Source organism: Mya arenaria, chromosome 16 (genome assembly GCF_026914265.1).
Source record: "Mya arenaria isolate MELC-2E11 chromosome 16, ASM2691426v1".
Classification (NCBI taxonomy): domain Eukaryota; kingdom Metazoa; phylum Mollusca; class Bivalvia; order Myida; family Myidae; genus Mya; species Mya arenaria.
This window is the reverse complement of record NC_069137.1, coordinates 3,777,895-3,801,084: the sequence shown is the minus strand read 5'-3', so window position 1 is coordinate 3,801,084 and position 23,190 is coordinate 3,777,895. Positions and strand designations below refer to the sequence as shown.

Below are 23,190 nucleotides of genomic sequence, written 5' to 3'. Positions count from 1 at the left end.
AAGGTCAAAACTAAATTGACAAACAAATGTTAATACTTATGCCTTAAGTCGATATATTTATATCCTGAAATGTATGCTGTATATTTCTATTCCAATCTGCAAACAATGTTAAAAGATTGTCTCTGTAAAAACTGAGACAGACAAATCCTTTGTATGATGTCAGTTTTTGTGTAAGTATATTAATGACACTCTGTTCGTATTCACGATTACATAAACTTCACAAACAAATGATAATGCTATTAAAATGATTTGATACAATCAATAAGACATTGAATAGAGATGCAGTTGGAAGCTTTTTAGCACTCACCTATCAAAATGTATGCCATTTAACTCTTAAAACAGTGGACATGTAGTAGTAACTATGTCATTTTATATTTTAACAACAAGAAAATGATATGCTTAAATAGTTAACAACCATATTTTATACACACTAAATGCAAGTTCAACTATAACTTACTGTTTACAAATGAACATAGCATTTCAAGTCTTTGATGCATTGAATGTTCATGGCTTTAAGTACACCCCAAGTTATCCATCAATGAATCATACCTTTAAAATAGTGTTGATTTTTTTAACAGTACAAATTATTTTTCGCTCCAAAACATATTAAATGTTCGAAAAGTATGCTCTGCTACATTCATTTGCAAACAGAAGTATTTAACAGAAACAAATATCCCTATATTGTAAACACTGAAAAACAAAACAATATTCATACATGATATTTATCACTTTCATGATATTCTTAAAATAAAACAATGCTTAACATAAGATAATATTAATTTATGTATAACAACATAGCAATAATTTTCTTTCATTCTAAGTTATACAATTAAAAGACATAATCAAAATTATTATATTTTACTTTTAAAGAAACCTAAAATAGTTTATGTACAATTATGGAATGTGCCATAAGAATTTCATTGTTAGCCAACACTCTCGAAACACACACACATGGATATGACAAAATAAAAAAAAAAAACTATTGGGCTCTATGGGAGTGAAATTTGGGGTTGGAATAGAATTGCACTACTTAAAAGCATGCAAAATCATACTTTTCTTTCATAATAAGCCATTTTGAAAAAAAAGGATTTGTGTACACAACGTGTGATATATATATATGACATCTTCACTTATAGCTACTGATCAGGATGCAATAAATAACCACTCATAATAACACATCACAATATGAATATAACCATGACTTTTAACAGTGGCATACAAAATCACATGGCTGTGATAATAAGACATTTACTACACTATCCGATGGGATCACTGGGAGAGAGATTTGGGGTTGCAATGAAACAGCATCACTTAACAACATGCACAAGATAAACAATGAACTCATTGCCTCTTCATTTATTTAAATAAAGTTATTGACTAAAGTTCTTTTTGCTACCAACTTAAAAATGATATAATGTACAACAATGATAGCATCAATTTTGCTATATAAAAAACATCTTTATCCAATCCTAGGCTGACTTCATTGAATAAAACAACTGTTCACATACACTTATGGCAGTGTGCACAGCAATATGTATTTCTAAGGTGATTTAGGATTTACAGAAAAAGTGGAACAGCTTTCATCCAATAGATAAAATCATCCTTGGATCTATAGTGCACATGAGCATAGGTAAAAAAGTTGACCAAATGGCAAGCTAGCATCTGAAGTTGTTTCAGCATATTGCTAAACCTTTTTTTGCTATTGGTCCAATTTTATCATTACCATAGCTACACACTTAATGAATAACGAGAACTTGAAAGCTACAAGCTAACATCTTGAAACAAGCTTGTTTATATGCAGTTGTTCAGGGACTTCTATGGTTTCTACGATGATTTTGGAAGGGGTAAATGGGAATGTAACAGAATACGAGAACTTCAGGTCCATAAGAAGGGAATTGTCAGTGTTTACACGTTCTTTCAACTTCTGCTGAATTTTGCGTATGAACGATATTGGAACCCGCTCTTCAAACTCGTCCACCGGCGTGTAGAGGTTCAGGATTTTGACAATCTGTAAGTGGAATAAAATAAAGTTTATATTACTAGAGATATAGATCACAGGCAGACACTATCTGGACAGTGGAGCGGTGATATGTCTTGTTTCATGTTAAAAAAGTTGTCTAACTGCGGGAATAATACGATAACAGCTTATACAATATAGCAATATAACTTATGGGAATAATACGATAACAGCTTATACAATATAGCAATATAACTTATGTCAATATAACACAACTAGGGCCAATATAATATCACTCGAGTCCATACAACTCAGGTCCATAATACAGAGTTTCATACAAGGAGTTTCATTGAACTGAAGGTGACTGGACAATTACTGATTGGTGGGGATAATAAGGGCAACTGCAACCACAGGTTTTCCAAGGCAGACTAAAAAAAGGCCGCTTGGGTTGTTACTTATTGCTATTTCTTAATCCAACCACTTGGTAATATTGAAACCCCTGCAGTAACTTTAACACTACTCGGGTCGAAGCAGTAAAAACCAGCCCTTTACCTGGGGAACAGTGAGTTTGGAGCACATGTCACACACACTGTCCAAGTCAGCGTCGGTTTTTCGCGCCTGAAGAAGCTGGGAGGCTTGGACGATGGGTTCCAGGCTGGAACCCGCACCTGATTCCTGGAGTTTGTTATCACATAACCATTGTTCCATGTGGGATAGGTTGTACCTGGAAGATAGCAATGTGAATGGATAGTTCAACATCAAGCAATGCGATGGGTGGCTTAAAGATTTTAAAGTTGCACTCTCACAGAGAGACCATTTGACAACTTTTGATTTTTTTGTCCTGGAATGAGCCAATTTTGCATCTGATATAAGACTGTTGACAAAAGATCATATCGCGGTTTTTATATTTACTTGAGGAAGTTAACATTTATTGGCCAAAAGTGCTACTAATGCTTTAAGAAAACATAAGTTTTTCAGCATAATAAACAATATTTATGAAAACCTGTGATCTAATCCTATAATCTGGCCCCAATTTCTCGAAACTTCTTAAAAATTAGTCTCTTACAGCAGGATCAAGCTAAACTCACTATTTTTGTTTTTCAAGAATTTGCATAATATTTACTTCTTTAAGAGTTTTTATATTTTAGACAGGAATTATCTGTATGTTAATTACATTTAACCATTTTTCATTAAATTAAATCAAAAATGAATTTAAGTATGCATTTGGGCTAATTGAAATAAGTTACTTAAGTCTGTTAAGCTTAAGAAGTTTTTAGAAATTTGGGTCTGAGCATCAGTAAAAAGTAAAAACAAAAACAAAGGGTGTGTAACCACTGACTCACCGAATCTGCATGCCTTTGGACCAGTTACACATCTCCTTCCTGAGTAGGAGATTGTTGAGTGCACTCGCACCGAGGAAGTAGTACACTTGACGGAATATCTGTTTTACCAGCTCCGGGTCAACTGCATGTTGTGTAAGAACTCGAACAAATTGGTTCATCTGTAATTTAGAGTTAAAACGTATGATTATTTTATGTTCATGGGATTTCTCATTCAGAAATGTGCAATTTGACAAACACAATGGTGATAAACTCACACATGCGGCCTTGACATAAAATTTATACTTAAGAATCCATTGCATAAGCAAATGCTTTGTTATGCAGATGATAACAAGAGATGTTTGTCAAATAAAATACCACTTGAGGGCTGCTTGGTTAGAGGTGTATGAAGGGTTTTAAGAACAAAACATGTTATGCAGATTATAACAAGAGATGATTGTCAAATATTTTACCACTTGAAGGCTGCTTGGTCAGAATTGCATAAAGGTGTTTTAAGAATAAAATCATTGATATTTAATGGTTGTCTAAATGTAAGGAAAATGAAAAGAAACATTTTAAACTTTGAACTGTGAACTCAGTTTTCATACAAATATTGACTTTGACCTTTGACCAACCAACTGATATCCAACAGGTCTTATATATGTATTTTAAATTATAACACAAAATATAAATGTGGTTTTAACATGGATGCATTTATTTATTTTGTATTTTTATCATCTATTTAAATGCCATGTTATATACATTTCATTTCTGAAATAAATCTATCTATCTATAAAGCATATAAAATATAAAAAAAAATCATACAGCCTTCATGAGACTATCAAGGGAATGTTCGGGCGTGTCATCTGCACGACTGGAACTGCGACCTCGGAGCCCGCTTGGTTTGCTACCCGTCAGACCCGCAATAGCTTCATGGTCTATTACTGCTGCCACTGTAAAGGGAAGAAAATCCTGACCATTTTGTTCTCAGGTATTCATATACATGTACCTATACAACACGATTATAAAGGAGAGAACATCAGCATTGGTATGGTGTGTAGCAGCTGATGAAGGGGAGTAATTCAATAGTTATCTAAGCATTCAATGAATTATTGGCCATGCTCTACATATGTGTACTATAACATGTTTGTTATCAGTTTCATGTTAATATCTGCAGAATTCGTTGTGGGATTCAGTTTCAACTAATGTTTTTATGATCTTAAGAAAAAGTGACCTTCACATTTACCCTATGGGCTCCAAATGAAAACCCATGGAATTTCTCTATCACACCAAGTTTGATCACAATATGTCAACCATTACTAAAGTTATTCAAAGCAAACACATTTTTAAGTCATGACATAAATAACAGTCTTTCCACGTTGCCCACAACAAGATAAAAGCTATCACTGTACTCTTATATTCTTTCTACAGAAACTTACCAAACCATGGCCAATATTAAAAACGAGATTATTTTCAAACCAAAAACTTACCAATAGAAGGCTGTATTGTGGCCTCCATCAGCTTTATTAAAGTCTGGTAAATCCGCACGGCAAGGTCACTGAACACTTTCTGAAAATCGCCAAGATCAAATTTTCGTAAATAATGTTCATTTTGCCGAGGAGAGTTTTCTTGTTGGAATTGTTTTTCTCCGCTGTACTGTTTTAATGTGTGCAGGAAACGACAGGTGTTGGCAAGCCACAAGGTGACACGGTCAAGGTCATCATGATGTTTCTAAAATTAGATATTACACATTGATTCTGAAAATAGATCTGGTTTCACAAGATTTGTAATTTCAATGAGTGAAAGATTTGGCAAGAATTGGCGAGCTAAAAGACTTAATGTCACAATATGAAGGTCATCATGATGTTTCTAAATATAGATATTACAGTTTTAATGTTTAATTTCATTGGCACATCAGTCACAGAGAGTGTGCTGTTTTTCAGTGTGAAAAAATGATAGACAACATAACTACATTTTTTTTGGAGACTAAGTCAAGGAAGAGAAGCGCTTCTTGGACTATACCAATCAATATATCATTATCATCATATTCTTTTCATGTAACTAACATTCATATAGCCCATGCTAGTATAAAGAGACCAATTTGTGTGTGTACTTTCTAATTAAAATAATAATTAAATTTGCAAAACAAACAACATTAATAGTACATTACCATAACAACTTTCTTTATTCCATTGATGGTGCTGGTTAGGAATGATCTAACTTTCTCAGCATCGTTCACGTAGTCGGTTTGACGCACGCACATGAACAGGACATAGGCTGGGAGCCCAGGTAACAAGCCAGCAGCCACCTTTGGTTTTAGCTCTGAAAAACAACAACATTTTTTTCATCAACATCATCATCATCATCATCATCATCATCATCATCATCATCAACATCAACATCATCATCATCATCATCAGCATCATCATCATCATCATCATCATCATCATCATCATCATCATCATCATCATATTTACTCAGAGTATATTTGTGAAGACCACATGGACAGTGTGCAGGCTTGAAGCGCTGTTCGCAGCCCCTAGGAAGCATTTGATAATAGCTCTACAATCAATCCTCTTCTTTCATGAAATTTGAAAATACATTATTAAAACTTAAAATCTACGTGAAAAGCATCTAAGGCAATTCAACTGTGAAAGAGACTTAACTTGCCAAGACAAGCATACAGTACCTTGTATTAGAGCTGTCAAAAGCGCGGTTTCATCTTCTTTCTTGTATTCCAGCATGCCCATGTAATTTCTTTCCCGATGTTTCACCTGCGCCACATTTTCAACACTCTTCGCCTCATCTCTCTCTAATTCTGCTTGAATATCAGCAGCTGAAAAAGGAGGAGATAATCTATTCAAAGGCAAGAAATGTAAAAATAAAATAACTATCCCCAAAGCAACTTTTGTTGGCCAGATTCTTCTATTGTGCTACATGTCCTGTTCTCCCTATATCTGCAGGAACTTGTGCCACTAAAATGGGGGAGATAATTTCATCCAAGGGAGGTTATGACTGAATAAGGGGAGTAACTGATGCTCTAACATCTTTTAATGTCCCAATGTTTTAATTGTGCCATATTTTACATTTTTTAATTTCTCTTAAAGCTACACTCTCACAGATTTACCGTTTTTACAACTGTTTATTTTTTGTCATGGAAAGAGCAAATTTTTGCGTTAATATCTGCAAACCAACAATAACAGATTGCTGACAAAAGATCAGATCACAGATTTATATATTTCCGTTTGAAAATTATTGTTTTAAGGCTTAAACCGTTACTAACGGTTTAAGCAAAATGCATAAAACATCAATATTTGAACATAGATATAAAAATCTGCTATCTAATTATTTGTCAGTAGTCTTATGTGTTTGGTTTGCATGCATTTTCGCAAACATTGGCTCGTTAAAAGACAAAAAATAAAAAGGTTGTCAAAACGTTTTCAATCTGTGAGAGTGCAGCTTTAAATTATTACTGTTGATAAATGGGAGATAATAAAAATCCAAGGGAAATAACTTTTTTCTTAGAATGCAACATTTTTCAGTCTGGCTTTTTCTTTTTCCAAATCTGTAGTCCAGTTCTACAGTTAAAAATAATAAAGGGAAATAATGATGACGATAACGATAATTAATGATGAAGGGAAGTAACTCAGGGTTTTAGTCTCCTTATATTTGGCCTGATTTTCTGCCACAAACAAGGGAGATTATAAACCATGATTGTCCTAAGCATTATTTTCAAAGCATTCTGTATTATATTGCTCTTTTGTTGTAGTAGAAAAAGGGAGATAGATATGCATGAAAGGAAAGTGGTTTTTATTTAAGAAATTTGACTTTTTTACAATTACTGCTGTAATCTTTTGCATTCATTAATGTAAATGCTATAAAATATTGTAATGATTTTGTTTATAAATATTTCCTGGACAATATTTTTTTACAACACAGATTCATTCACAAATTGAACAAATTACGGGTCAAAAAGAACAAAAAAAGAACAACATATTTCAATTAAAAGAAACCAAAATAACTGATAAACATGAATAAAAAATCATTGAAGCTCGCCTCGAAGCATGCAATATTCACTTACAACTTCAATTTGATCAATCGCAAGTATGATTGGACATCAACAACGTCCTATCATCTAATACTGATAACAACCACTTTCCAAACTTCTTATTTGAATGCTGTAGCTTTTTCTTTATATATACAGATAGCTACTACCATTCAACATGCAACGCTATGCGACCTTTGTAGATAAGCAGAAAGTATGAAGATTTCGTACAAAACGACTGTAATTAATAACCTTCCATTTATTTATCTATTGTCTCTTATGAAATTGCAAAATTCTACAGAAAAAAAAACACAACATACATGTATGTTTACAATGTTTTCTCTTTCTAGTTTGATACTTAAATACTTCAGGTAACCAATAAACAATCATATGAAATGTTGATGCCTGCAAATAACTTATCAAGTTTTATACTTAGTAACTGATTATTAAAATAAGACAAAGGGCATAACTCAATGGTTATTTATGTCTAAATTATGGCCCTTGCTTTTAATAAGTTTAATGTATATTGAAAAAAGAGAACTAAGTTTTATTTAAATTACAATTTGCCGCAAAGGTATCACAAAATCGAATGGAAAACACAGAAAAAAATAAAAATCGGTCTTGTGCTATGCCATTGTTTTGAACAAAACATTGACATATGTTTCATCTTACCAGTTGTAGGGCATTGAGGATGTAAAAAGGCGGCGGTAGGGTTTTTCTAGGGCTCCTTTAGTTTGCATTGTTCAAGAAACAGAATTACTATAACACACAGTGTAAGCTAGAGGACAAGCCCACCTGAGGCTGACAAACATTTAACTATGTTTAATGGCCGAGTGGCATAGCTGATGGACATTAAACATTCAAATAAAGAATCATATGGCATCCGTAGAGATCTGTTTGAAGGAATTATCACAGTCATTTTAAGTCAAACCAAACTGTTTTCCCATTGCAAGGTTAGCTTATAGTAATAAGAATAGAACCTACATTTTAAGCCAATGGAATTGCAGATAGGCAATCATTAAGTACTGAACTTAATCATTAAGAATTTCAACTTCCGCGCGTCTTTAAATGTCCACCTACTGCCATTTATCCCATACAATGTATCAGTCAGGTTATATTATCAGTCAGTTAGATGACCTTAAGTTGTATATTAATGATTACCAAGGACATGCTCACTCAACCTATTCTAATTCATTAAGAATTTACTTCATGTCAACTTATACATAGACTCAACTGAAGTTTATTTCTTTGGTACATACACACTATACATATAAAATACCTTTGGTAATAATCTCAATAAAAGGCAATAACTGTATCTGAAACAAGCCCTACCTTCTCCCTCTTTCGACCTCTTGGCAGTAACCTTCAACATTTTATTCAGTTTTCTGATCTGCTCAGCTTGCTGGTCCACCAGTTCGCTCAGGTCCTGAAATGTATGCAGACACTTGAATACAGATCAAACTAAGACTAAAATTTCGCAAACCTGTTGAAATCACCCATACGTACCGTAATTATAGTTAACGTCACCATGACCTTGACCTTCTGACCCAAAAAATTAATAAAGGAAATCCACTGATCGTGCTTTATGCACATACCAAGTTTTAAGACTCCATAACATGTTAGTCAATAGTTATCGACAACACATTAAAGCCTGAGGACAACATGAACGTTAATGTCAAACAAATTTATCTAAATTTGTCTGCCTTGCTCTGCATGCGTCTTGGCATTTAGTTCTGGGTTTTTATGTATATTTAAGCAAGATTGACTTAATCCAATTTTAGACATTAATAAGAAACATATGGAACAAACGAGCTAATTCAAAACTCAGCTTATTTGTTATACGGGCTTGAAGACAAACGCCAAGTACAAGCCCTCTTACGTTTTGTACGTGTATGCAAGGGACTACTTCTTTTTTGCCGGAGTGATAGGTATTAAAAAATTTGTGCAGCACTGAACCGTGAAAATGAGAACCAGAAAAGCTCGTCATACATTGTTCATATAAAGCGCGTGCATGCCGGCAAGCAAATTGTACATGTTTAGGGCGGGGTTTGACCTCCGTTAACCAATAAAAATCAATACGGAAATACCCGAGGTGCATGTACAATCCCCCTTCGGCACTTCCATAAAAGGAGTGGAGAACACATATTATGAATACACGTATAAAGAGTACTTCTTTTGACCGGAAATTGTATTTCATAACTCTACAATAAAAATACAAAACGAACAGGCTTTGTCATAACAATTGTTTTTTTACCCCACATCTTAAAAAATACCGTCTAAACAGGATATCTAAATAATTAAGATGAATGTATTTATGCGCATGTTACGACAGTTGATGTAAACAATGATTTGCATATATCAATATCATGATGCAACGGATTTAACGTTGTTTCCACGGTGAGTTGAACTAAGAATTATACTTGTTATTGTAAATTCAATCGTTCATACGTTGCTGTTTGGACACCATAATGACATAACGTTGGTTTTTACGTAATGAACAAGCTAAGTTGATGCAATCGATATCCACATCATCAATAGATATGACCTTCAAGTCATAATTTATGACTCATCACTATAGATGCCAAACTAACTGTTAACTGTGCGATTGTGTACTTCGTTTATTGTATTGTAAAATTAAAGTATTGAATAAAAATGTTAAAACTTAAGTAGTGAAAACTAAATCTAAAAACAACATGAGTTTAACGGGCAGCTGGTTCCAACTCACACAGACTAGACTCGCCCGTCCATTAAAGGGGCTGTCTCACAGATAATAAAATAGCGAACAAAAAAAAGGAAATTGTCGAAAAATATCATAAATTTGGCATCGATCTGTGACACAGTCCCTTTAACCATTTAGGCCGACATGTAGGCAGTCCTGCTCCTTTACTGCTGCCACGATTGTGGGTAACCTGAGTGTAATTATGCCCAGTTTAAAAATAAAACTCATTTGTCATGGCGGAGTTGTGCAGATAACTCGCGAAAACTTTAAGCGATAATGATGTATGAATGAAATTACAGAAAATACACTTCAGCACAAACAATGAAATCAACTGTTCAGTAATTCATAATTTGTTTTACAGGGGAGGGTTCGGGAGGGGTTTTCCCTCCCGACAACCATCAAATTTGGCATGTTTGACCTGGTTAACAAGACATTTACAATGCCAGCTGTAATATAGTAAAGCATAGGCATAGCAAAATTCAAAACATTTTTATTATATATCTTTTGTGGTAGTTTATAGAAATTAATAAACAATAAAAGCAATAGTTCACTGTTTTAAACATATTGAGATATTTTTTACTGTTTGAAATTTCAGCCAGCTCTCAAATAAATATTGGATCCCATCAATTTAAACTGGTAGGCCAGAAATGTGTTAATTGAGTATGTTGTATATACTATAAGGGTGTCAATGATTGTATGTTTGGGTAGGTGTTGTGTTATTTTACTTTCTTATTTTAAACAGACCCGGGAGGAAATGATTATGAACCAGACAGACAGCCCGCCTGCCACCCCGCCGAGCTGTACTTGGTGTATGCCAACATGCCGACATGCTAAAATTTGTTAGCACTTAAAGATCATATATTGGAATATTGTATCCAAACTGAAGTATAAAGTGAGTATGTTTGGTCATATAAGCCCATTGATACTGTTTGTTCGATTCCTAAATGAATTTCTTTCATGTTGTTCGTCAATCATTTCTGGTGCGGCTTTGATAATAATATTATTTTCTAATGAATCTGCTGACTTGTATTAGTCTTTGGTCTGTATTGTGCATCCATTCGCACATTTTGTTTGCTCTTTTAAGCAAATATTACATTAATTGCAAATTCTATAAGCAATTAATCCAAAAACTTACTACACATTTGATGCAGAATGATGTTTTATTTTTGCACCAGTCAATCGTAACCATGCCCCCAAGGTCCGGGGAATAGCCGGGACTTTGACTGTCAGTCCAGCCAACCCGTGGTAAAATCCCCGCCCTGCGGGGACGAACTGATGGTTAAACCCTGGCCAAATGCAACCGCACCTCCGCTAAATTTGGCGCTATGACAAAACCACCGCGGTCACCCGACCCTGCGGGGCCACTTGGAAAGTTAAAACACGGCCCTTTTCCCCGGTAAACCCCCGGACATGTGGGGTGGGGTTGTGGGTACAATTGACTGAAGCATTAGTGTGCATATGATTTTCAGCTTATGGACAAGAAAACATCTACTTCAACAATCATAGCAACACAATGAGATCGCCATTTAAAGAAATAATGCCAACTTTCATTAATTCATTAATCAATTCTATCAATCATTCATATATATTCATTAATTCATTCAGATTATACATTGAAAAACTTGACATTACTCAAGGCAAAATAAATAAAAAAGTGAGCCGCTTTCATAAAGATAAGAGCCTTTTCCCTTCATGCATTAAAAAACAACCTTGATACATTATAAATGTCTGAAAAAACCCTAATTTATTGCTTATTTCAATAGCCAGTCTGGTTGCTGTAGCCACAGAGGAATTTTCAAGGACAAGAACCAGTGCTGGTCAAAATGTGGTCTCGTGTGGTTTTCCATACCGGCTGTCGGCAAGGATTTCCGAGAAAGGAATACCGTCTCCAAGTAAGAAGAAATTCTAAGCATGTCTGGTTTAAATGCTTTCAAAATGCATCTGGGTACTCAATAAGATGAGATTAACTTTTGATTTGTTAAAAACAGATTGCAAAATGTCCAAAAGACAATATAATTCATAAAATGTGTCCTGAAAATCCTTGAATTCATGATTTTTTCTGCATATTTATCACATTCATGACTTCATAAAAGGTTGTGTATACCTCAAATGAGTGTTTACAGGCCTTTTTCAAACTTCAAACTTAACAGTAGTGGCAGATAGTTTTATTAGTGTAAAACATTGCTTTTTTGTCTTGCTTGCAGATCTTGTTGTGCCAATAAGCTCCAGTTTGCTGCGGCTTTTTCCCCCGGCGGAAGTCCTGCAATCTGAATCCAAGAGATGCAGCTCTGAATCCAATATTTCAGAAAAATGAAGATGTTAGTCAACTCTGTAGTACTTGTTTGTGTGTAAATGATTCCAAAGAGTGAGATTTATAGCAAATAAGCAACTTATATATAATGGTGAAGTGCTGTACTCTGAATTTAATGCCAAATCTAGCCTTCAAAACAGAGACTCAAAGTAAAAAGTTTTTAAAAATGGGCATAATAATGCTGCATTTTTCTACATCATGTAGCCACCTCATACATGAAAACACTAGCAGTTGTCATGAATCTTTCAGTTTTGGTGGGGTTTTTCCATTTCCTTTGTTACGCCATTTGTCCCAGAAGCAAACAATTTGGCATATAGTGGTGTTTAGACTGTCTATAAACACATGATCACTAAATTTCTTTTGTTAAACTGAACAGTTCTGTTACCTTTGTATATAAGTGGACCAGAAAAGCGAAATTTTGACAAGTTGAAGCATTTCAGTTTGGCTCTATGTCATTATATATATAAAACACTAAGCCGATGAAGTGGAAAAACCTAATTTTGCATAGAAAAAATCTTAAAAGAGGAGGCAGGCCATTTATTGTGGTCTGTTCTAAAGACACTATTTAAAGCTACAAGGAAAACTTTACTTTGTCAAATTATTCCAATGCATAAGGAAAAAATGGCTCTTCAAAGGTTGGCGCCTTACCATTTGAGGGAAATGGCTGTTTCTGCTTTTTTTATGAAAATACCACAGGTGCTAGTACTTGCCGCATTCATTTAGTGTTTAATATATCATTGCCAAACTTTCAGTATGTGTTGCATAAAGCCTTAAGTTGAACTATAGGAGTTTTGAAGTCTGTTTCTGAAAAAAAAAATATTGTTTAAATAGGTTCAAGACCACAGTTATCTGCTCCCCGTTGACAGGATGTGAATGAAGAAAAAAGAGTGCTTGTGTTCAAGTATCAATATCTTATTAAAGTTGAATGAAAGAGAAGAAAGTTGCCTTTTTTGCATAGAGCTTAACATAATTTGACACTGAATTGCAAAAACTGATAGTTTTCAGTGTAAAAATTGGAAAAATCATTGCCTGTGGAACTTTGTTAATTGGTTGTTTGTAGACTTATTCCCTCTTGACCTCAGGTTCATGTCTTACTACTCAATTTTGTGAGAAAACGCAATAGTCCACCCTATGTTGTATTGTTATTAAATTGTGTGTCTTGGATGGTTCTACAGCAGCCAGTTACTTGTTTTTCAATTAGGACTGTTTTAAAGTAAAAAGCCAGGTTAGTGTCTAAATGAAACATATATTAAAAATAACTGTGGTCCCACGCCACATAGCATGCGCTTCTAAAAATAGACATTTTTTGGTTTCCCCAAGTCTAAGGTGGTAAGCGCTTATTAAAATGTATTGTGAATCTGGTTACAACCGGTGTTTGCCTTATTTCTTAAACGACATTTGAAACAAAATGACAGGTATTAAATGCGAACAAACAATAATTACAGAATAAATTGATTAAACTTGAAAGTTGTGTTATGGTAAAAATCTTATATATGTATATAAATGTAACTGTGTTCGGTATAATAAAATAAATATTGCATGGCTTCCAGTGTGACAGTACGTATTTTCAACATTCGGGTAAATATTTATATAATGACATGTTCTGGGATATTACTCAGGACAAAAACATTGTACATACATGCTTAAGAAGACTTTATATCAAAGTAATAGCACTGTTTTTGTCATAGTTTAGGGGTAGAGATTCTATCCTATTTTTATCAGAAATTAAACAGCTTTTTATGTAATTTATTTTCTGACATGTGTGATACCTGTTTTTTTCATTTATTGTGATTTCTGATGTTAAAGATGCACTCTCACAGATTGAACGTTTTGACAACTTTTTTATTTTTTGTCTTCGAACGAACACGTTTTTGCGTAAATATCTGCAAACCAATGATAAAAGACTTCTAACAAAAGATCAGATCACAGTTTTTCATATTTCCGTCCCAAAAACGATGTTTTATGCATTTTTATGAAACCGTTAGTAACGGTTTAAGCCATAAAATATTTAATTTGGAATGGAAATATGAAAATCTGCGATCTGATCTTTTCTCGGCAGTCTTTCATCACTGGTAAGCAGATATTTACACACAAAAAAATCTAATTCCAACAAAAATAAAAAAAAAAGTTGTCGAAACAGTAAATCTGTGAGAGTGCAGCTTTAAGTAACAGCAAAACTTTTATTGCATTTTGATATTTTCCTCCATAATCAAATGTGTGCAGAAATGTCAACCTCAAATAAGTGGAATTTTCTTTATTATATATCAATGCTTTAAAGGAAAACAATCAAAAGCAAAACGTACTTGCTTTAGTACAAGCGGAAAAGTTATTAACAACTTCTAAACTTGACAATCATGTACATTACACTGCTTAATTAAGACCATGTAGTAGTAACTTTCAATCCATTATTTTTCAATGAATTATAAGTTATTCTTAGTATAAGCCTTAAATATATTTTAGCATTAACTTATTCATTCACTTATGTTGCCCACCACATTTAAATGATAAAACATTTGAAACTTGTAAGGCTTACTTTTGCTTTCATTTTCAATTAAAAAAAATCATGAATTTTTTCTGTTTCTTTTTTATACATTTATTTTCTAATTACAGACTTATTCCACAGTTATACTATAAACGAAACACTTATGTGATGGAAATATATTGCAGATTTTGAAATGTGCTTTAAAAAATATACTAGTAACTAGTTTTTGAAAATGGAAGTAAACCCCTTAAATACTTTGGTTTGAAAAAAATGAAGATCTAATAAAAGTTGAATAATTTTATTATGTTTGACCCTTCCATCAATGGGCAATTTATTGCTTTCATATTTTTTATAAAAAAAAAATCCTTAACTTTTATTTTATTTGTATTTTTTTCTGTGTAAACAATACTCATGTTTTTTTTTCAAATGTGATAATGCTTTTGACATGTGATATTAAAAATAATTGTTTTATATACTGCTAATCAGGAATTATACTCTTGCATTTGGTCAAAGGAATGTTTTACTGATGTTGCAGTTAAATCAACATATTTTATGAAATGGATAGTGTTGAAGTTAAATCTTCAAATATGAGTATTGAATGTTATTGTTACAAGAATATATACTCATCTTTAACTGTTTTTAAAATGTCTTCAGTATCAGCTGAATGCTCATGTTTTATCCTCATTATAATTATAAGCTACCTAGTTCTTGTTTATAATAATTGATAATTTGTCTACTGCAACATAACTGTATGCGTTTCACATTACACATTTACAATGGCCATGTGCATATTAATCTTATATTTTATAGCTTTAGTTTATAAATGTATGTAGATAGTGTATCTATGTAAATTCAGGACTCATAAATAAACTGTGAAATACTTACTGCTTGCTTTATGGAAGGTGTGAAAGACCAATACTTATATGGATTTACATCTGGTAATAGGAACCATTTCCTTTACACTACTTAGCCTATTTCTTTCACTATGGTCTTAATTATGCACCAGTCAATTGTAAAAGGTCCGGGGGTATACCGGGGATAGCCGTGGAAATGGGCCGTGTTTTTACCTTTCGGGTGTATATGTTCAAAAGAATGTTTTACTAATGTTGCAGTTAAATCGACATATTTTATGAAATGGATACCACAGTCTTAATTATGCACCAGTCAATTGTAACCACGCCCCCCCCCCCCAGGTCCGGGTGTACACCGGGGATAGCCCGGGAAATGGGCCGTGTTTTTACCTTTCGGGTGGCCCCGGAGTTCCGGGTGAATGCGGTGGTTTTGTCTTCGCTTTAAATATAGCGGGGAATGGGCCTTACCTAGGGTCTGTGGGGTATGGGGGCATTTAGCGGGGATTTTACCATCTGTTCGTACCCGCAGGGCGGGGATTTTAGCCGGGGTTGGCTGGACCGAAATTCAACCTCCCCGCTATTCACCGGACCTGGGGGAGTCGTGGTTACAATTGACTGGTGAATTACTAATCAAAATACTAAGAGACCATGCAAAATACTGTGTGTATAAACAACGTTATAAATTACGTTATAAATGCTTCGTCGGAAGGCAAAATTGCTTAAAATGAAGACTTAAAACAAAGATAACTTTTCATTTTCAACACCATTTGAAATGAAACAAAGGGCATGCCGCTTAAAGAGCCACGCAAATGTTTTATTTTCGAAATTTGATGAGGTCATTAATTTTATCAAACACTTCGACAAACCTGTTTCCAAAATAATGTCTTGACAGTGCTCCGTCAGACGGCTATATTGTGAAAAGGTTTGTCGAAGTGTTTTAAGAAACTAAACTCGCAATCAAAATTTGGTTAAAGAACGAAGGTAGGGCTCCGTAATCGGCGTAGACTGCGCTATGTTTCATTTACAATGGTAAAGTAATCTTTGTTTAAAGTATTTTTTCAAATAAAAATATTACCTTCCGACGTAGCATTAATGACGCAATTTATCACGTGCTATACACACACTGAAAGTATGGACTGTACTGGAGTGTAGACCCGATATCAAAATAAGTATACAGCTGAAAAGCACATTCAAAAAAAGCCTCTTCGTCCTTGCCATATGAATATTCATAAATTAAGGCTCTGTGCCTAACTTGAAAGAACATGTACTGAAACGTTTGCGACTTGTTTATATAAAACAGCTAGTTGTTCTTGATGGCCCGAGAGGCCAAAAATGCCGGCCGCGATGTATTGTTCAACATGTGTTTCATAAAAAAATCTACGATTCCCGCAATAACACTTCAAGCCCGTAGAGGCAGCGCCTTATTTCATATTATTATGTTGATGCTAGCATATACATGGGTATTGCTGTAATAGTTGCTGGTACATGTGTACCAAGTTTCGTCTGAATATTTTTTGAACCAAGTTTTGTCTAAATATTTTCCAAGTTTCTTTCAGTTATGGCCAAGGTTAAGGTTTTAGTCACGTAGACGACAATGACGCCAAAACATGTCACAATAGAAACACAGCTATTTTATTTTCAAACAAAAACAGACGAGATCATTTGTACGAGAAAGTTACCAGGTTTTCTGAGGTGAGTCTGGTGATTTCATGTTGCATAGTAGCATCGATCTTGGCATCACTGGTGAGGGACAGCGACTGAAGTGTAGAACATGGGGTGTTATGTGACCTGTTTACCCAAAAATCGATATGGAACATCTACTAAACTTGCCACATGTGCAAAAAGAAAATGGCGACCCTGCCAGAAAAAGTATTCCCCTGTTGTCTGTCAATCAAAACTTTAATAAGGAACTTTAATAAGAGAGCTTAAAATGATTTGAATAACAAATAATTCAGGGCTATTCCAGTAAAACATATAACCCACGGGGGGGGAGGCAGTAATTTAAAAAGTATATAGGTGGGTGTCTTTTTTCGCTTATTTGAACCCCACAAGAGTAATTTTACTTTTGTAGGGGGTGGCATAATTAAAAAGTGTCTTCGCCCTGGGGATAGCCTCATTTTAGTTCTTACTTTAAATAGAGTAATTTCCTTCAATACTCATTATTGTACTTAATAAAGTCTTTATCATTATTTATACATTAAAGACATCCAACATATATTCATAAGACTGCATAACTCACAAGTTATTGAACATAAATGGTAACACTCCATAGAAAGCAGAATTTTTATGAAAGTTATAAAAGTTGGAAAGTTTATTTTTAACTATACCTTTCATATTTTTTTATCTAAATCTATTTAAACTCCAGAGTCCAATTTCAATAAGGATCATAACTTTCTATGCCTTATTTAGTTTTTTGCGTAAGTTGCGTTTCAATAAAAATAACGTAAGGACATTTAACGCATAAATTCTGCCAGTAATTGTATGGTTGAACCAGAGCACTCTTATGCAGTGTAAGTTTTTTGGACTAAGATATCTTCTTGAAACAGGGTCCATACATTTAAAATTATGACATTTACTAATGCATGCAACACACTTTGTATGACAAGATAACCCCTGGAACAAACACCAATGGTCAGGTTATGTGGGTATTTTAAGTAAACTCAATTTCTATTTAAGCCAGAGTAATTTGCCTTGCTGTACATGTTCATAATGTCTCTCAAAACATGTGTACTATATTCCATTTGAATATCATGAACATTTTATTTTGGCCTAGTTATTAAGTTTTTACTACATTTCGACGACGACACTGAGGTAAATACAATACCTAGACAAACTTAAATATAACACGCTCAACTACACAGAAACTGAACCATGTCTTAATACACAAATAGGTTAAATTCCATCGCATTCAAATAAATGTTTTCTCATATTAATTTATACTAATTCATTATTATTATAAATATTATTCAGACATTTCCTGGGTAAAAACCAGAGAACTTGTGCCATTTTTGAGAGGCTATAATAACTTTTCCTTAAAGGGGATCGGACTCAGAACCTATTGGGTAAGAGTCGAACACAGTTACCAGTTATGTTACTTTTTCTAATTTAGGACTCTAAATTTTCATTCTGTTAATAGAGGGAAATGACTGACATTCCAGCAGTGCGTTCAGTAAGGCGAGCATTTACAAAAAGCTTGCAAACATTTTGTTTTGTATCCCTGTTGCAACGCAGTCCATGAGGATACAAAACAGCAAACGTTTGCCGCAAACATGTTTACTGAATGCATGGCTTGTTGATTCAATGCAATCACTCTGAACATTCAAGGTTGATGGTCCATGATGCTCTCAAACTAACCCGTTCTTGCCTTCCATTCTTGGCATTCTAAGGACAGTTTAGCAATATTTAAATGAAACAAACTCTGATGACCTATACAGTAGTTCCGTTTCCTTCCTATTTTAGTGTTGCTATGCAAACCCTATTTTTTGTCTTTTCTACATTATATGAAAATCCTAAAATGAATGATAAAGTTTTGACAGCTGGGTATATCAATAAAGACGTATATGTTAATCAAATAATTGAAATATGCAATAAGGAAAACTGGTCTTAATCTTACTTATAATCGTACTTGCATACCAACACAAAACATTTATTTCTTTCATTTCAGTATTTTTTTCTTTCTAATCCTAAGCAGGTCCATGATGAAAAATATGGTAATCCTGGTTTTTCTATAGTCATTCAGTATATTTTATTTGTCTTAAATCATCTCATCATTTTTCATGCATAACAACACAAATTCTTTGTAAGGTTCAGTACTGGTTCTTTCTTGTGATTGGCACATCCATGACGACAAATACGGTAATTCTGGTTTACCAAAGTGATTTAAGTATGCAGTACATCATATTTGTCTTAAACATACTTATCCTCGTACATACATAAACACAATACACTTTTTTATGTTAGTTTCACTACTTATTCTTATTAGTGATGGGCCCATTCATGACAACATATACGGTAATCTATTTTACCTATCTAAGTTATTCAGTTATGCACTATATTATTTTTGTCTAAAGCATAGTAATCATCTTACATATATAACAACATAAAACATTTTTTGTTAGTTTAAGTACTGATTCTTCCTTGTGATGGGCACTTCCATGACCACAAATACGGTAATCCTGGTTTTACCAAAGTAATTCAAATATGTGGTGTAATTATATTTACCTTAAACATACATGACATCCCATTCAAGTCAAAGTTTTCTTTACTTTCAGAATTGTTATACAAACACAAGAAAGTTTGTATTTAAAGTTTTGATTTGGGCACCCATATAACGATAAATACTGTAATCGTGGTTTTACCCTGGTAATACAACTATTCATCAATGATCACAAACATAACTTTAATCCTGATAATTATCTTACATGCATAAACAATATGAAACAAATTTGATAACAATTTGATATTAAAATAATTATACAGAGTCACCAAAAATATTTTTTCAGTACAAAAAATTATATTATACTTAATCATGCCACAATTAATGCAAATTAAAACATAAACTTATTATACAATACTGAGGTATCCATACTGCTCTGATATCACAGCTTTGAGGTAATGTGGAGAAATGTATTCAGTTTTAAAATTATACCCCTGTTGTAAGTGGTCCACAGTTATCTAATTTCACCATTTAATTAAAAGTATTAATTGTAATTAGTATGCATTTGTTTGTATTTCGGCATAAATCAATTAATTTATCCCAAGTATCTTTACTTTATTAGAATATATAAGATTTTTTTTTTCCAATTCTTTAATATTTCCACCTAAATAACAAGAACACAGGCATCGGTTTTAACATTCAATTGAGGCCAATGGTGTGATTCTAACTTTTCAAAGATGGTTTGTTCTTACAACTTTGACCAAAGGGGTATTTTTAAAACTTTTTTGAATGCTATTAATGTCACACAACTCAGGTCAAAGGTGCAATCCTTACTTTTCAAAGACGGTCTGTCAATACAATTTTGGTCAAAGGTTTTTTTTTTTTTTTTTCAAAAAGTGGTTTGTGCGATCAAATTACCGTGTACTTTTAAAACTTTAAGTAAGCTTTTTGTCCACACAATTTTGGCTAAAGATGTATTATTTTTAATTCTCAAAGTATGTTTGTTCTCACTGTTTTGGCCAAATGTGTATTGTTTTTACTTTATGGATATTTTACCTTTTGTATTAGTTGGTTTTGTTTTTCATTTTCCCTCTTCAGGTCGGTAATCTCCTTCTGGTATTCGCTCGTCTTTGCGTTCAGTTCCTTCTCCGTATTTTGTAGCTGTTTTTCCAATAATCTAAAAATAGAACAACTTGAATATATATTTATTACTATGAATAATATAGCTGTACTTATATGTATAGTCATGCTTTACAGTGGCTTATTGAAATAAAACAGAAACAATTTATAGATCTCAGTTAATTTAAAAAAAATGCCCACTGAAATATTAAATATTAGAATTATCACAAACTGAAACAAATAATTATCCTCTATAGTATCAATCATTTATCAGACAATTCTGACTTATTTGAATTTTAATTTTAAGTCATATAAGTCATTTAAGACACACCAGGCAAACAACAAGATTTTACGAAAAAGAAAGACAGTAACCTACCTTAAATTTGTGTTTAAAAAAACACATCAACTTATCTTAAGTTTAGGTAAACAACCATTAACTTACGATAAGTTTGGGTTAAAAACTACCAAATTATCTTGAGTTTGGGTTAAAACACCATTAACTTACCTTAAGTTTGGGTTAAAAAATATCAACTTACCTGAAGTTTGGGTTCAGAAGCCCATCAACTTACTTTAAGTTTGAATAATAAAACCCATCAACCTACCTCAAGTTTGGGTAAACAACTTAAGTTTGAAACTGTGAGTACATTTGACTGAAAATTCACAACAAAAGTATTTGATATGATTTGTTTTGTTTTGACTAGTGTTTCAAGTTGTCTTACTCAATTTTAAAATATCCCAAAAAGGTATAATGAGGTTACCAATACTGTACGTCTATAAACGTTCAATATACTCTGTGACTTATATTGTGATATCTGCGTGATATGACTGACTGTTAAACTTATGAGAAGGGGGGAGTGAGCTTGTACAATCGTCACACAAACACGCCCTAGCTTCCTCCACCAGGCCGTCCTCACGAGAGTGGTCACTTTCCCTTCAATGTGAGTTAGCCCCTTCTTCGTTAACCTCATTTACATTATCTCTCATATGCAGTAAGTTTGCATAGTCGTCTTTTACTGACATTTCAATTCCCTTTTTGTTCAAACTGTGACGAACAACGCTATGGTTCAATACTTTGTATGCAACATGCTTGACTTTCTCATTGTTTTTTATACCCGTTGATTTACCATCAACATTCTTGTTTTCCTTTTGGGAACCAATTTGAACACCATCAGCCCCACCTTGGTTTAAATATTGATAAGTTTCATCAGAACACAATTTAGTTTGACCGATGTCCTGACTGTTGATGTATTCATAGACATGCCCATTATTAAATAGTTCATGAAACTGAGTATCAGCCTGCATATTCAGTTGAACACTACCATTCTTATTACATCCGAGTCTTATTGATCTTGGAGAATACCTTCCCTTTGAATTTTGAAATTATTTTCTAAAAGAGTTTCTCAAAGTTATAAATTCAACAGATCTATCACTTTGACGTGAAAAAATCGTGAACAGCTGACAATTGATGTGATAGTCTATTTTTAGAAGGTTCAGATTGGTTGCATCTTTTTCAATCACATGCACCATTCTCAATATGAATAACAGCTAAATCCTTAACACAGTCTGAACAATGACATGGCATCTCTGATTGGCTAGAATGTTTATACAAACATAGCCTATCAAACTGACACTGTTCAATTATACAAACATAATCCACCTCTTGCCAATGGTTCAAGCACTTTTAACAGTAACAAGTTATATCGCTTTGATCCTCAAAATATTCAGAATTGATAATAACATCTCTTGACTGTGAGCAATGTTCACACTGACATTCCGCAAAATCAGTCTGATTTATACAATCTTCACAATCACAGATAATTTGTGCTGACCCTGCATCGCTGCTTTGACGTATTATATCCCTTGGTGAGAACTTGACTTTTTTTTGCAATGTTTTGCCTCAGATTATCATCCTGATTTATCTCACTTGGAGGAAGTTTAAGGTCACTTTCATTATTTTGCGTTACTGTTTCTTTCAAGCCTGCTAGTTTCATTGCCTTTAGGTTCTCTTTCACTTCACCAACAGTAAATTCGACTTTGATAGCAAAAGTGTTTTCAACATATTCCTCATTATCATCAATATTATCATTGATGTAATTATAATCATCATCATTATCATAACCAGCATGTATATCTATTAACTGATTGTAGATTTCTTCTTGGTTTTCACCTTTTGAAGACGAAAAAAATATTACCAATAAATTATTTGTGATTATAACCAAGTATTTTGCTCC

The 23,190-nt window shown here is 33.5% G+C and overlaps 1 protein-coding gene across 2 annotated transcripts; it reads right to left on the bottom strand.

Moving 5' to 3' along the window:
• Positions 1-918: 918 nt before the first annotated feature.
• Positions 919-21,201, bottom strand: LOC128222044 (unconventional myosin-Va-like). Of its 2 annotated transcripts, none has more exons than XM_052930799.1 (10): positions 20,897-21,201; positions 17,364-17,441; positions 8,654-8,747; positions 5,966-6,112; positions 5,447-5,598; positions 4,767-5,007; positions 4,102-4,229; positions 3,301-3,458; positions 2,510-2,681; positions 919-2,008 (listed from the first exon to the last, which is right to left on the bottom strand). In XM_052930799.1, exons 1-10 carry the CDS (start codon positions 21,086-21,088, stop codon positions 1,769-1,771), a joined length of 1,602 nt encoding a protein of 533 aa, XP_052786759.1. In that variant the 5' UTR covers positions 21,089-21,201; the 3' UTR covers positions 919-1,768. The 2 variants fall into 2 exon arrangements, with proteins under 2 accessions (XP_052786759.1, XP_052786760.1); XM_052930800.1 differs by having other exon boundaries at positions 4,767-4,845.
• Positions 21,202-23,190: the final 1,989 nt, after the last annotated feature.

Bases quoted from the DNA above. Each gene is read 5' to 3' on its own strand.
- LOC128222044 (XM_052930799.1), bottom strand. From the start codon at position 21,088: ATGACTATACATATAAGTACAGCTATATTATTCATAGTAATAAATATA. The intron at 3,459-4,101 runs GTATGATTTTTT...TCTAAATTACAG, and splicing joins TTGATAGTCTCATGAAGGCT to ATGAACCAATTTGTTCGAGT. The intron at 2,009-2,509 runs GTAAAGGGCTGG...TTCCACTTACAG, and splicing joins CCAAACTCACTGTTCCCCAG to ATTGTCAAAATCCTGAACCT.